The 13,948-nt window shown below is 50.5% G+C and overlaps 1 protein-coding gene across 1 annotated transcript; it reads right to left on the bottom strand.

Annotated features, from left to right (window-relative positions):
• Positions 1 to 12,069: 12,069 nt before the first annotated feature.
• LOC101954718 (cell surface A33 antigen-like) lies at positions 12,070 to 13,728 on the bottom strand. Its single transcript, XM_078033753.1, has 3 exons — positions 13,542 to 13,728; positions 12,774 to 12,909; positions 12,070 to 12,403 (listed from the first exon to the last, which is right to left on the bottom strand). The coding sequence occupies exons 1-3, from the start codon at positions 13,726 to 13,728 to the stop codon at positions 12,070 to 12,072; spliced, it is 657 nt and encodes a 218-aa protein (XP_077889879.1).
• Between the last annotated feature and the right edge of the window lie 220 nt (positions 13,729 to 13,948).

Here is a 13,948-nt window from a genome sequence, read left to right as displayed (position 1 = left end):
GGAGGGCACTTCCTACAGGAAGGTCTCATGACCTGTGTTTTAGTCATATTTCTCACTGCTGTGACTAAAAGACCAGACAAGAACAATTTTAAAGGAAAGGTTTATTTGGGAGCTCATAGTCTTGGAGGTCTTAGTCCATAGACAGCTATTTTTTCTTTCTTATATAAAAGGTAGCATATCTTGCTTGTTTTTCTTCACTTTGCTTCCCTCAACACTGTCCCCTAGCGATCACTGTAGTGAGAGACCCTCCTTGGTGTTTCTACAGTGTATTTTGCTGTGTGGTGGGAGCTCTGCCTATTTAACTATTGACCCATCGGTTCCAGCTGCTGCTAGTCTTTATCACCAATAGTGTTGCAATGGTACCTGTGCATCTTGCCTTGTGCTATTCTTGCTAGTATGTTTTTGGGATAGTGTTGTAGAATCTCAATTCCCAAAAGACTAACTTCCAGGGTGACTGCTTTGTCAAATGGCATCTTTCTGCTAGGTTTGGCCAAGTTCCTCTTCGTCTGAATTGTGCCATTCTCCCCTCCCTCCAGCAGTGCCGAAGGGCCCTCCTGCATCATGGTTGCCTGTCGCGACCCCCTTGCCCGCAAGGAAGACGCGACTCAGGAATTTTCTTTCAGCAGTTTATTCAGGCCCTTGATATTCTTCTAATAATTCTTCTAATCCCCGGAATAATAATTGGATGCCCCTCCCAGCCTTAATAAAGCACCTCAAACCCCAATGCGAAGCTGCCACGTGGACCCTTCTCACAGGGTGCTAGAGAACGACATGCCAACTTTCTCTGATAAGGAGTTGACAATACGCCAACTCTCTCTGATATGGAGTTGTCCTTCACAGACCACAACAGAGCCAGCGCCATCATGTAATGGCGACCACAGTCCGCAGGAACGGCTCACCACAGCTCCCCCTTTTTGTTTCACTAAGACAATACAGGCGAGAGTAGAGGTCCTATCCCACTGTGTAAAAGTGGCTGCATAGTATGGGCCAGCCCCAGGGGGCGCCTTCCCCAGATCTGACACCATATCAGCCGATGCCTTTTTTCGTGGGGCGGGGCGGAGACACGTCAAACCCGCATGTAATAGGACATGCTCCCCTTGAGGTCCCTCTTTTCAATGGATCACTCAAGTGCAGTGTCTTGTCTCGCATCCTGTATCGTGACGATGATGAGTAAGAGGGAATAGCTGAGGTTGAACTGTGGCCATGCAGAAGTATAACTACAAACAAGTTGGCAGCACCCTGAAAGAAAGGCATGGACTTTAAAGTGATAGATAAAGACCAGTGTGGAAACCCTTCTGCGTGCAATGGCAACAAGACCCGCAGAGTGCAAGGGCTTTCCAGCACTAAGAGAAAGACAAAAGAAGGACATGTCGTACCCAGTGCAATGTTATAATAACCTGGGGTGCAACGACCATGTCAAAGGCACTAGTGTAGAAACCCATCTGCGTGCAATGGTAGCAAGACCGGCAGAGTGCAAGGGCTTTCTGACACTAAGAGAATAACGAGGAAAGACATGTCAATCCCAGTGCAATGTTATAATAACTTGGGGTGCAATGACCATGTCAAAAGTTTAGTGCTTAAGATGCGCAAGCCAGACCTGTGGCGAGTTGCCAGTTTTTAAAGCAGCAAGAGCTTGTATGATCATAGCCTTATCTTGAGCACTACGAGCCTTAAGGCGACAGAGAAACCACAAACAGAGGAACATACCAAAACAACACAGTGCACCAAAAATGTCCACTCCCACCCACTCTTTAAAAAAGGAAAAAGCAGAAGATATCCAATTGGTGAATTGACCCAGAGTCACGGGATCGACACGGGTACTATTCAAGACAGCTATCTGGGTTAGTTGAGACTGGATCATGTCTTTCGCTTCCATGGACCAATTTTCGGCCAGATATCCACCAATGATGTGGGAAGCATTCCTGGAATCATTAAATCTGACAGAGGTTATACATAAATATGTACGTTGGTCAATGCAGCCTAAAAGTACTAGGTCAGCCAATTCCTCTACCTGAGCTTGAAGAAAATCTATTCTTTGGTTGGTAGCTAAAATCCCTGAAAAAATATGTTGATTAATCGCATTTTGCGATTCAAGTATAGTGGACGTTTGTTGAACAACTTGATTAATAGTGGCAGCAGTTTGTACTTGACTGGCCATGGCTACTCCGGCCGTAACTGCTGCAGCAGCAGATGCCTCCATGGCTGTCACTATAGCTGCTGTGATTCCAAAATCTCTGCGGACTCTAAGTAGCTCTACAATAGGAAATTTATCTGGATCCGCAGTGACTGGGATTGGGACAAAAGTTGGAATTTTCATAATTACTGCTACAGTCCAAGAACCATTCCAACACTCAGATAAGAAACAGGTAATAATAGAACAATCCAGCATCCCCGATGAGGTGTGATTAGCTAAAAGGAACAGGAACGGGGATTGTATACAGACCATTGCAGGAGGCAATATGGCATAATGTAACAGAGAGTTGAACGAAACAGATGTAAGCCTATTACCTCGTTCACTCTCCTTAGTAGTGCCAGAAACATTAACCAGCCAGCTTTTGGCTCCTAGTAATTGAGCCAATGCGGAAATATCGGCTGAAGCCCCCTTCTCATTGGAAATGAGCCATTGAAACCAGGACCAACCTGTTCCTGTAGAGGAGTTGGCATTGTTGTTAAAGTTATAAACATATCTCTTTAGAGGGGGGGAAAAGGAGAAACCTTTAGCAACTCGATGTTTCTCCCAAGAATGATCCTGACAAGGCGTAAATGTCGGGGGAAAACCAAAATTAGGGGTACAGTAAGGAGAGGCCTTGAAATGAGTGGCATAGCAAGTACTATTAGAAGAAGGAGGCATTGGGATTAATACCTCAGAGATAATAGATAAAGTAGTTATGTTTAAAACAGAGCTAGTTGCGGGGGTCCCTGAGCCTGATTGCTTCCCTGAAACTACTTGACTCAATACAGCACTGAGAATACTCCCTGAGACTCGACTGGACCGCAATGGGTCCTCCCAGTTAGTCAAATTTTTGGTCTTAAGGCTAATACAATTAGTGTTCCCAAGACTGAATCAAAAAACTCCTGTGAGATTAACTTGAGACTGATTAAAAATATTTTCCATGTCCCCTCTAGGAGAGGTACAAGGAGCAGACATCTCACATGAGGTAGAAAAAAGAGTGGGGAGGACACTAGAATTACTATGAACTGGCATTGGCATTGGCCATGCCCGTGCCACTGCCCACCACTGCATTGGTGTCATCTGTACTGTTGGCACCAGCATCAGAGCCAGAGCACTCATCAGAATGAAGCTCCTCATCATGGGACTATTGTGGCACCTCCTGCTGCTGGTTAGTAGATCTCGAGACTCTTCTTGTCAGGCGTTCAGGGATCCACAGCGGCTCCGTGCGATCCTGGGGAAAAACACATACAGATCCTCGTGCCCATGTCAGCACGGGGTCAGGGCCGTTCCATTGGCCCGTAAGAACATCCTTCCACTTAACATAGCCAGTCACAGAGGGCTGAGGGGACACATGTCTATCGGCCGCAGAGCAGCCATGAATATCCAAATTCAAAAAATTAATGGTAAAAAGAGCTAAGGACAGGCGTTCTTTAGAAGTGTGGTCAACTCCTATTCCCCCTTTTTGTTTTTCTAAGGTTTCCTTTAAGGTGCGGTGGGCACGTTCAACAATGCCTTGCCCTTGAGGATTGTAGGGCAACCCATGAGCAAGTTGTACTCCCATAGTAGAACAAAAAGATGTAAACTGTCTGCCCGTATAAGCAGGTCCATTATCAGTCTTAAGGGATGCAGGTGCACCCCATGCTGCCCATGCCTCTAAGCAATGAGTAATAACATTACGTGCCTTTTCTCCCGATAAAGCAGAAGCATGAATAATTCCAGAGTATGTGTCAATAGAAACATGTACATATTTGAGGTTACCAAAGTCAGGCACGTGAGTTACGTCCATTTGCCAGACGACCAATGGCTTCAATCCTCGTGGGTTTACACCATAAGTAGGAGGATGAAGAAATGTGACACAATGGGGACATTGTAATACTATCTGACGAGCATCTGCTCTTGAGATGGAAAAACGTCTATGCAGTGTCATAGCATTGACATGAAAGTTGTGATGAAACAATTTAGCTTCTTCTAAGGAGGAGGCCAAGCATACCAACTGGCTTCTAGTTGCTGAGTCAGCACAGGCATTACCCTGTGATAACGGGCCAGGAAGAGGTGAGCCCGAATGTGCATTGGATAGAAAGGGGCAGTACGGCTACGGATAAGCTGTTGAAGCTGATTAAAGTAAGCAGACACAGTATGGGTGTCACTAATAGCTCCTACAGCCTCCAGAATTTTGAGCGCCTGCACCACATAGATGGAGTCCGAAATGAGATTGAACGGAAAAGAACACTGTTTAAAAACTTCAATGACAATTTGCAGTTTTACCCATTGTGGATTTCCAGGAGCAAATTGATGCTGGACAGGGGGAGAGTCATTAATCACATAAGCTCCCATTCCAGACTTAGAGCCATCAGTAAAAATATTAACAGCCCCCGGAATTGGAGTGGGTGAAGTTACTTTAGGGAAAATGATAGGATGCTCTTTAACAAAATGGAGTAATGGATGAGAAGGGTAATGATTATCAATATCCCCTTGAAACGAGCAACATAGAATGGCCCAGTTGTCCAGAGTAGCACACAAAACATTAAGTTGAACTTTAGAATAGGGTATGATAAGAGAAGAAGGTGCTTGTCCAAAAAATTGAATGCTCTGTTGAATCCCTCTAAGTGCTAACGCTGCAACAGCATCAGGATAGTATTCTAAAGATTTTCCTGGGGATACATGTGGGTGGATCCATAGTAAAGGCCCATCTTGCCACAGTACTCCAGTAGGCTGCCGCATAGTGGCAAGCACACATAACTGGAAAGGTTTATCACTCTGGAGCCTGCATAGAGTAGCATGTTGTATAGCTTCTTCTACTTTTATAAGGGCCGCTCTGGCCTCTGTAGTGAGGGTACGAGGGGAAGTAAGATCTGGATCACCCTTAAGAATAGCATACAAAGGCTGGAGCACGATATTAGGAATATGTAAATAACCTCTTATCCAATTAATATCTCCCAACAGTTTTTGAAAATCATTTAAAGTTTGGAGATCTTGAGTTCTTATAGTAACTTTTTGTGGTTTTAACATGTCATATCCAATCGTCGCTCCCAAATACTGAATAGAATCCCCTGTTTGAACCTTCTCAGGTGCAATATGTAATCCATACTGAGCTAACAACTTCACCAAGTCTTTATAGGCCTCATTAACTGACTGTTCTAATTTGGCTGCCAATAATACATCATCCATATAATGAATAATCTTGATGGAAGTATATTGTTGTCTGAGATGTGCGAGTGCCTTCCCTACATACATCTGACAAATTGTAGGACTGTTAGACATTCCCTGTGGTAAAACAACCCACTCAAACCTTTGATCTGGTTCCTCGTGATTACACGAGGGAAGGGTGAAGGCAAAACGCTGTGAGTCCTTAGGATGCAAAGGAATAGAAAAGAAACAGTCTTTAATGTCAATAGCAATGATATGCCAGCCCTGAGGAACAGAGAAAAGCAGCGGCAGCCCTCTTTGTTTGGGCGTGGAAACTTCGTCCTGAAACACCCCCGCCATACGGAGGCGGATCGGGAGGCTGTCTGTTTTTGAGCCCTTGCTTATCTCTGTTCCCTGTACCTAAACTCCCTAGCTGCCGAGACAGCGTCTCCAGCTCCTCCTCTTCATTATCTTCTACCTCTGACCCACTTTCGCATGGGGGCGTGCGCAGCACACTGAGATCTGGATACAGTCTCCTCCCGTTCTCCACGCCCCGCACACTCCCCTCTTCCTGAGACACTTCGCTCTCTGTTGTTTCTGATTTTTCTTCATGTAATTGTTCTAAAACCTCCTGCCCTTTAACAAGCGCTTCTTGGCATCTGCCATCCTTAAGACAACTACGGACCATCTTCCAGAGGGGTATCACCCCGCCCTCTAGCATGCCCTGCTCACGAGCAAAGTCAAGGTCTTTGCCTAATTTATCCCAGCTGGGTTTAGTGAGGCTGCCTGAAAATGCAAACCACGGTGCAGCTGTATCTACCCTCTGTAAAAATTTCTCTAAGGTACTGCGTTTCACCTCCAGTCCCTTGGAACATAAAAGGCCATCGAGGGCTAGAAGGAGTGGACTTGAAGTCACAGCTCCCATAACGCAACACAAGAAAACACAGAAATCGAAAGTGAAAGTACACAAAACAAAACGAACATACACAGAAAGAGAACAAAAATTCAGTGTGCAATTGCTATAAGATGTAGCGCCCTCTCTGTACAGAGGAGCTTCCTGCTTTTTAACAGCGGGTCCCACGTTACCTGGGACTTACCGGTGCACCTCCCTGACTGCTGAAAGTTCTGGTTCCTGGGTGTTTCTTTGTTTCTTTTCTCCCGGGTCTCGGCACCACTTGTCGCGACCCCCCTTGCCCGCAAGGAAGACGCGACTCAGGAATCTTCTTTCAGCAGTTTATTCAGGCCCTTGATATTCTTCTAATAATTCTTCTACTCCTACTTCTACTAAACCTCGGATGCCCCTCCCAGCCTTAATAAAGCACCGCAAACCCCAATGCGAAGCTGCCACGTGTACCCTTCTCACAGGGTGCTAGAAAATGACATGCCAACTTTCTCTGATAAGGAGCTGGGAACACGCCAACTCTCTTTGATATGGAGTTGTCCTTCACAGACCACAACGGAGCCAGCGCCATCATGTAATGGCGACCACAGTCCGCAGGAACGGCTCACCACAAGCTCCCTCACAGCTGTGAGCACTACTCATTCACACTCACACACAGGCCATGGCCTCTGGGTTCCACTTCCACTAAACAAGCCCAGTGGTCCTGGAGGGATGGCTGTGTCAGGATGGGACAAAACAGAACACAACCAGCCTAGAAGAGGGACAGCAGAAAGTGAGGGAATATCAAAATAACTGATGGGGACCCGGCAAAGGTCCAAGAAGCCAGCTGGAAGGGCAGGTCCCACTGCAGGCCTGGGACAACTGAGTATCAAAATAACTATAGCAATGAATTCTAACCTGGTGTGTAACACTGAAGTGCAAGAATCTATAAAGCCTTCGGAGACCCATGAATAAATTACAGGTTTAAAGAGAACTGAAATCTTCACATAGTCTCTAAGATTCTCCCATTGCAGTGGGAAGCGAGTAGCTTTGGCATGGAGAAGACTTGCTATACCACCTTTATCCAGTGATCAAAGCTAGTATCTCCAGTACAGGAAAATGGAAATCCAACAAACCCTGTGCCTCGTGGCGGGTGCGACGAGAACAGCTTCGCATCTGTGATTGTCTTGTCAGAGGCAAGAGCTTCATCAGGAGAAAACATCAGTAATCTCGAATCGAGAGTCATTTTACAAAATAACTGTCTTGTACTCATCAGAGTGTCAAAGTCACAGAAAATCAAGGAAAGACACAGGAATTGTCACAGACTGAAGAATATTAAATACGTGCGATAACCAAATGCACAGAGTATTTCTAAACTAGACCCTTTTGCTCTCACGGACATTGCTGAAAGGCTGGAGGGACCAGTGGGCTAGCTGCAGGGGCCCAGGAGGGTCCCGGGTTTAGGTGGCTGTGCCACACTTGTACAGGGAGATGCAGTGGAGCCCTGTAACTGCAACCTGCCCTCAAATAGGTATCTTTGTAGTGTATTTAGACATTTTTTGTAAGATTAAGGTTGTTTCAAGAAAAATAATGTACAGGGAAAGTGTAGGGGAGGGACCCCACACAATCCCCACCACCCTGCATGTGTCCAGCAGCTCCCCAGGCCCCAGTGACCTGGAGACACTGCTTGTTCTTTAGGTGCTCAGAATAGGCTGTGAGTTTCCTTTTTGGAACTTAAACTGCATCAGTGACTTTTATAGTGAATGCACTTTAGGGCGTGTAGAATGGGGGCAAGCCCTCCTCTTCCTCCCAAAGGCGCACAAGGTGGGGTGGTGGGGATGGAGGGCACAGGGCTGCTGGTGAGAGCAGATGTCTGGGGTTCTCTCTCCCTCCTCTGCTCTTTCTTTTCTTCCCTGCTTTGCAGCCTGGTGACCCCACAGAGGGTGTGGCCCAGCTCGCTGTCCTCTGGCTTCTTCTTGGCTCCAGCCAGGGTGGGTGGGGCTGATGGGGAGTGGGAGGAGGACTGGCTGCAGGGCTCTGCCCACTCCAGAGGTGGGTGCTGCAGCCTTGGCAGTAGCTCCCTCTCCTGCTGGCCTTCAGCCCTCCAGGCTGCACCCCTGCTCTCCCCTGGCTCCCTAGGCCTGGGGGAGCTCAGGAGTGTTTTCAGAACACCCTTTCTACAATAAAAGGCACAGGCTGAGCCACAGACGAAGGCCTTAAGAAAGTCGCTTAAGGCGCTGCACCAAAGCCTTCCTTTCCTGAGAAAGGTGACTTCAAGTGAAGAGGATCAGCAGTCTTTTTGCTTTGCCTTAGGGTCTGCCGGTGAGCCGGTCAGCCATGCGGGGAAGAACCCATGAAGACACAGGAGGGGGTGACCTTCCACATCTCCCTGCCTCCCCCTGTGGGAGGAGGTGAGTCCTGTCCTGACACCTGGCTCCATCTGGGCCCTAAATAGGAGCACGGGCCACAGGGGCTCCTGCTCAGCTGAGGCTTCAAGGGTCACCTTGTGGTCCTGCCATCTTCCTTTTCCCTCAGCCTGAGACCAGCACTGTATAGGAGTTAGGGTGATCTTCAGCTTGGGCCACAGAATGAGGAAGACCCAGAACGGAGCTGAGCCAATCCGCTATGCTACCTGAGCAAGAAGTGACCGTGCTACCATGAGTCACTGAGAGTGCGTGTGGTCATGCAGCTTGGCCTGGCTTTAGCTGACCAAAACAAAAGCCTTTCCTCTGTGTTACAAAAGAAGTTATAGATGAAAAAGACTACACTTAGGACCACCTTTTAAACAGATGGACCCCTGGTACACTCCTCCCTGCAATGTACCCAGCCTTTCCCACCTGGCAAGGGCAGGATCTATCCACACACTAGCAAGAAAGCTCAAGGTCAAACATAGGCACATGGCTAAGAGTCTTGTGAAGAAAGCCAGCATTCTGGAAGATCCCTCACTTGAAGTCAGAGGATCTGTCTGGGTCATTTTCACTGCGGATGAGCCGGTCTTCAGCAGTGGGGCCAGTGCTGAGGTCCACGGATGGCGAGCCTGGTGCACATGGTGTCCATCAGCACCACTGTGTTTCCACAAGGATCGTCAGAGTCTTAGCGTGATCTGGGAATGACCCCTTCATTTCTTCAGTCCCATTACTTCCCTGCTTTGATGTAGCTGCCTCTAAGCCTAATTCTACTGTAATTCCTATTATTTTTAGAGTGTGATTTTGAAGAATGCAAAGTTTTTCAGAAATGCACGTGGTGTCATCCTGGAATGTCTATTGTAATGGCTCACAGTGCCATGTTTGGATTCAGACCAAAAGCCCTGACTGGGCCTCCACTCTCACACTCCCTCCCCCATCCTCCCACAGGCCCAGGGCTGGAGGGAGGAGTGGGCAGTGCAGGGAGCTGGGGTTTAGGCAGTAGAGCCTCCTACCCACTCCACCACCTGCTGGCAAGGTTACCTGATGAGGTCCTTCTTGGAGCCCTGGTCCTCCTCTCTGATATGGGAGGAGGAGGAGCTAGAATGATGTGGCTGTGGCAGAACTGGCAGCCAATGGCTTTTCCTCCTGAACAGTCTAACAAGGCGAGGATCCTGCATTTCCCTGCTTGCCCTGCATGGTGGGCAGCACTATGACTAGTGCTTGCCCAATCAGAATAGACATGGTCACCTCTGGGGCAGTTTAAAGAAGCTGCTATGCCTCTTGCCTGGCACACCTGCTCTGTTAGCTGCTGGCAAAAGGTTCCCAGCCATGGGGCATGCGAGGCCACCAAGGAGAAATGCAGAAGACTGGGAACCTGGGTCTGGCTCAAAACCTGCTGGGTGGGCGAGAGGGAAACTGCTGTTGATTGGGCCTCACACACATTCAGTCCATGTTGTGTGGCAATTTAGTTCATTAAGACAGAATCCACCCAGAACCATAGAACAAGAGATATGAGCTTGCCCTCGTGGAGATAAGCTTTAAATCAATACATCCTAGACCACAGCAGAGATTTTAGGACCCCATAAGAAAAAAAAGCCATTTCCAGACCTCCTGACTTCCCTGGAGCTGGAGGAATTTTGGAGTAGGAATGGGAAAGAAGAGAGGAGCAGGGTTGGCGTGGTTGACTGAGGAGGTGCAGAAGAACTAAGCAGAAACCATGGCCAGGTCTTTCTAGAAATGCACCTGAGAACAGAATAGCTCTCTACGCAAACTCAGCAGCCAAGGGTGCCAAGGAGGCACCTCCCACAGGACCACACTTCCCAACAGAACCACTTCTGCAGGTGCCAGGGCCCCACCTGGAATATCCAGGGTGTGTGCCTGCCTGGCATGCACAAGGCCTGGGCTCCATCCCTAGCCTCACCCAAGTCAAAACAAGTCAGAATATCCAAATATGGGGCTAAGACCAGAGAATATTCTAGAATTTCTGCACGTGATAAGATGTCTGGTTACACTAGCACAGAGGACATGGTTTCGTTGAAGGTAACCAACCTGTCCTATTCTGAGTCCATGACCAGTTAGCCACTGAGGGCACGGTGGCCCCAGGTGAGATGGACCTGGGTCAGGTGGACAAAAAGAATCATCTGCTGGACGGATGTGAGCAGCAAGCCAAAGCTACATATGACCTGTGGGGACATCTCTAAGCAGCCTAGAGATGTCCTTGGATGATGTGCACAGCCAACATTGTCATATGCCTTAATATTTGAAACCGCAAGGGAGGATTGTGTGAAAACTGACTCAAGTGCCAAACAAGGGCCAGTTGGGTGGCTTTTGACTCTTCTGCAGCACCCTGAGTCTCTGAACTGTCCATGAAAACCGTGAAGTGGGAACGGGTGCCAGTCAGCCTAAGGAGACCACATTGTGGGTGATTTTGACAGTGAGAACCTACAACAACCAAATTCCACTGAGTTTCTAGACTGAGATAAGTTCACCTCCACGGCATCAAGGTGCAGCCTGCAGGTCGTCTCCTTTTTGAAGACTGCCTCGGGCTGCTATCTGCCCCCCCACGTCCTGTGGCCTCATCCCTCCCTCAGGTAATGGTGTTGCTGGGTCACTTCCTCCACTAGAGCCTCACTCCTACCTAAGGGTGTCCTGGGGACCAAGAGGACAGGCATACAGTAGGTGCCTACAAATCACCTGCTGTCGTGCTGACGTGATGGGTCCGATTTCCTGGTTCTCTTCCTCACTTGGGTCATCCAGACAAAACATCGATATTTGCTTAACAGTAAACTGTGCTTGGATGAGAACAGCCATGGGGTGGCCCCAGGCAGCAGGCAGGGCAGTGGGCTGGGGGGTCGAGGCTGAGGCGTTTGCAAACCTCCACCAGGTGCACCATGTGGGCTGGGAAGCAGAGGTGGGCTCGCCACTCCTTCTGGGAGCCACCAAGGGTGGAGCCAGGGGGAGGGGGGCCCTGTATCATCTGGAGCTCGTGGGTGTTCATTTTAGATCAATTCAGTTAACTTACTGACAAATGGGGCACACCATCCTATCAGAAATGACCCACAAAGGAGGCCAGCCCTTCCAAAGCAGGCTCCCAGTCATGCTGTGGGGACTCCAGGGAAGCAGGAGCTGTGAGGGCCGGGCACCCCAGGGGTTCCTACTCCAGGCCAGCTGAGGCTGGGGCAGCTGGAGGCTGAAGGCCAACTGGCTTGTGCCCGGGAGTGAGGTGAACAATGGAGTCTTCCGTGTACTCATTTATTCTTTCACTCTTTCAGCAAAAATGCACTAAGCGCAACCCTCTGTGGGGTGCTCCTCTGGGTACTGGGCTTCCTTGCAGGGCTGGCATGGCGTCCTTGAGCAGTTCTGAGCAGGGCTGCCCACATGCAGTACAAGCCTGCAGGAGCTCCCGCCAGCTTCAGCCGCTGGAGGTTGTGGCCTGGTCCAGGTCTGGGGGCAGACCCTGAACTAGGTGTGGCAGTGGGCAGGGGTCATTTTTCAGGGGAGTGGGTTGGTGGGTTGGTCACAGGGGGGATTCCTTCAGCCAGGCCAGCCAGGCCCCCAGAAGCAAGCATGAGGAAGAAGTGCTCCCACCACTGCCTGGGCAGGAGGACAGAGCTGGGCCTGGGAGAAGAGGCCAGGAAGCAGGAGGCTGCACCCCGACCCTCCCTGCCCCCAGCTGCAGTGGCCCAACACTGTCCAGCACGGTCAGGGGATTTGCGCCCTGAGCTCCTCTGGTCTTCGTGCCTGTAGTAGTCTTCCTCTTCCCTCCCTCTGGAAAGCTCTCTTAGTTGCTCTGATGGCTCCTGGTAAGCCGCCCGGTTCCTGCAGGCCGTGATGACAGAGGGGAAGGTCCCTCACCTGGGCCCCGGGAAGCTGGGCTCCTGCAGACTATGGGAAGAGCAGTCTTCACACCCGCCACCCCACTGCCACTGCAAAGGGACCTGCATGGAAGGGTCAGGCAGGGAGTGGGCAGGAAGGTGCCACAGACCTGACCTGCAGGTACTAGGGAGCAGCACAGGGACCCACCCAGGCCTGGCCCCGGGCCAAGCACAGACCATAGAAGCCAGCCCTGGGACTGTTGGGTGAGCTGCTAAAAAACACGGGTGCCAACGTAGTATGTTCCCCGGAGGGGGTGGACGTGTCTGTGAGGAGTGGGCTGCCCAGGCTCCCCATGGCTGTGCCCAACACTTACAGCCTTGTGTCCTCCTTGTCCACCTCCTTGTCATCCTTTTCCCGGAAGCAGCAGCAGTAAATGATGATGCCGATGATGATGAGGGCTACCACCACGCCCCCAGCAATGCCCGCATACAGGGTCACGTTCATGGAGGCTGCAACAGGTCAGAGTAGCTCACTCCCCATCCCCTGATGTGGCTCATGCCAGGGGACAGCAGGCAGTGCAGGGGGCTGGGGCAGGTCCCTCCCAGCCTCTGGGCCCGTGGCACTGTTGGCTTCTGGCCACACCCCTCAAAAGTTATAGTCTACAGGACCATGACCAGTCAGGCCAGGGACACTCCTCAGGTTAGAGAAGGGACAGATTGGTCCCTGGCTCTGTACCTCAACACCCTGGGTCACCCAAGCTCTGAGACCTCGGGTGTTAGTCCCACCAGCTCCTAGCTCATGCTAGAGCTAGACCTGGTGTCTAGTTGAAGAGTGTCCCACCCTAAAAAGATGGGCCCGGACCATGGCAGCTGTCCCTGGGTACAGCCCCATGATCCCTGAGTGACTCTTGGGGCAGAGGACTGGGACTCTCCAGAAGGCCAGGTGCTGAAGTCTCAGGCTCCACTTCCAAAGATCCAGTGAACTAGACTGGCCCCCACGTGAGGGCAGGCCTGGGACAGGAGGCATCTTGCCAGGTCTCCAGGCTGCCCTGCCAGTGAGTGGCCCTAAGGGAGTCCCAGTTCATCTCCCGAGGCTCAGCTGAGTTGGGACCACGGCCAGCCACCTGCCCCACGGCTCTCACGGGGTCTGACAGCCACAGTGATGTTGAAGAAGGCCGTCCCCACGTCGTTGCTGGAGGTGCAGATGTAGTAGCCCGACATGTCTGTGGAGATGTTCTTCAGAAAGACGGTCTGGCCTGAGACTGAGGGGACAGCAGAGGGTGAGGCCAGGGCAGGCAGGGCCCGTGGATGGAGCCTCAGCAGCCGCATACTCTGGGCAGGGGAACCTCCACCTCCATGGCCGGAGCCCAAGCCACAGTGGCTCAGTGGCACGCAGCTTGTTAGCCCTGCGTCCTCGGCAGGCCCTGTGGCTCCCTTGGGCCTGATTCCCCACCATGGTCAGAGCTGGCCACACCTGCCCCGCAACTCATGGGCGGGACATGAGGTGCTTCTGGTGAACGTGGCCTGGTGTGGCCTGAGGGCTCCAGGG

This window comes from Ictidomys tridecemlineatus, chromosome 16 (genome assembly GCF_052094955.1).
Source record: "Ictidomys tridecemlineatus isolate mIctTri1 chromosome 16, mIctTri1.hap1, whole genome shotgun sequence".
In the NCBI taxonomy this organism is placed as follows: Eukaryota; Metazoa; Chordata; class Mammalia; order Rodentia; family Sciuridae; genus Ictidomys; species Ictidomys tridecemlineatus.
The sequence above is the reverse complement of the archived record's forward strand: the minus strand, read 5'-3'. Positions and strand labels throughout refer to the sequence as shown.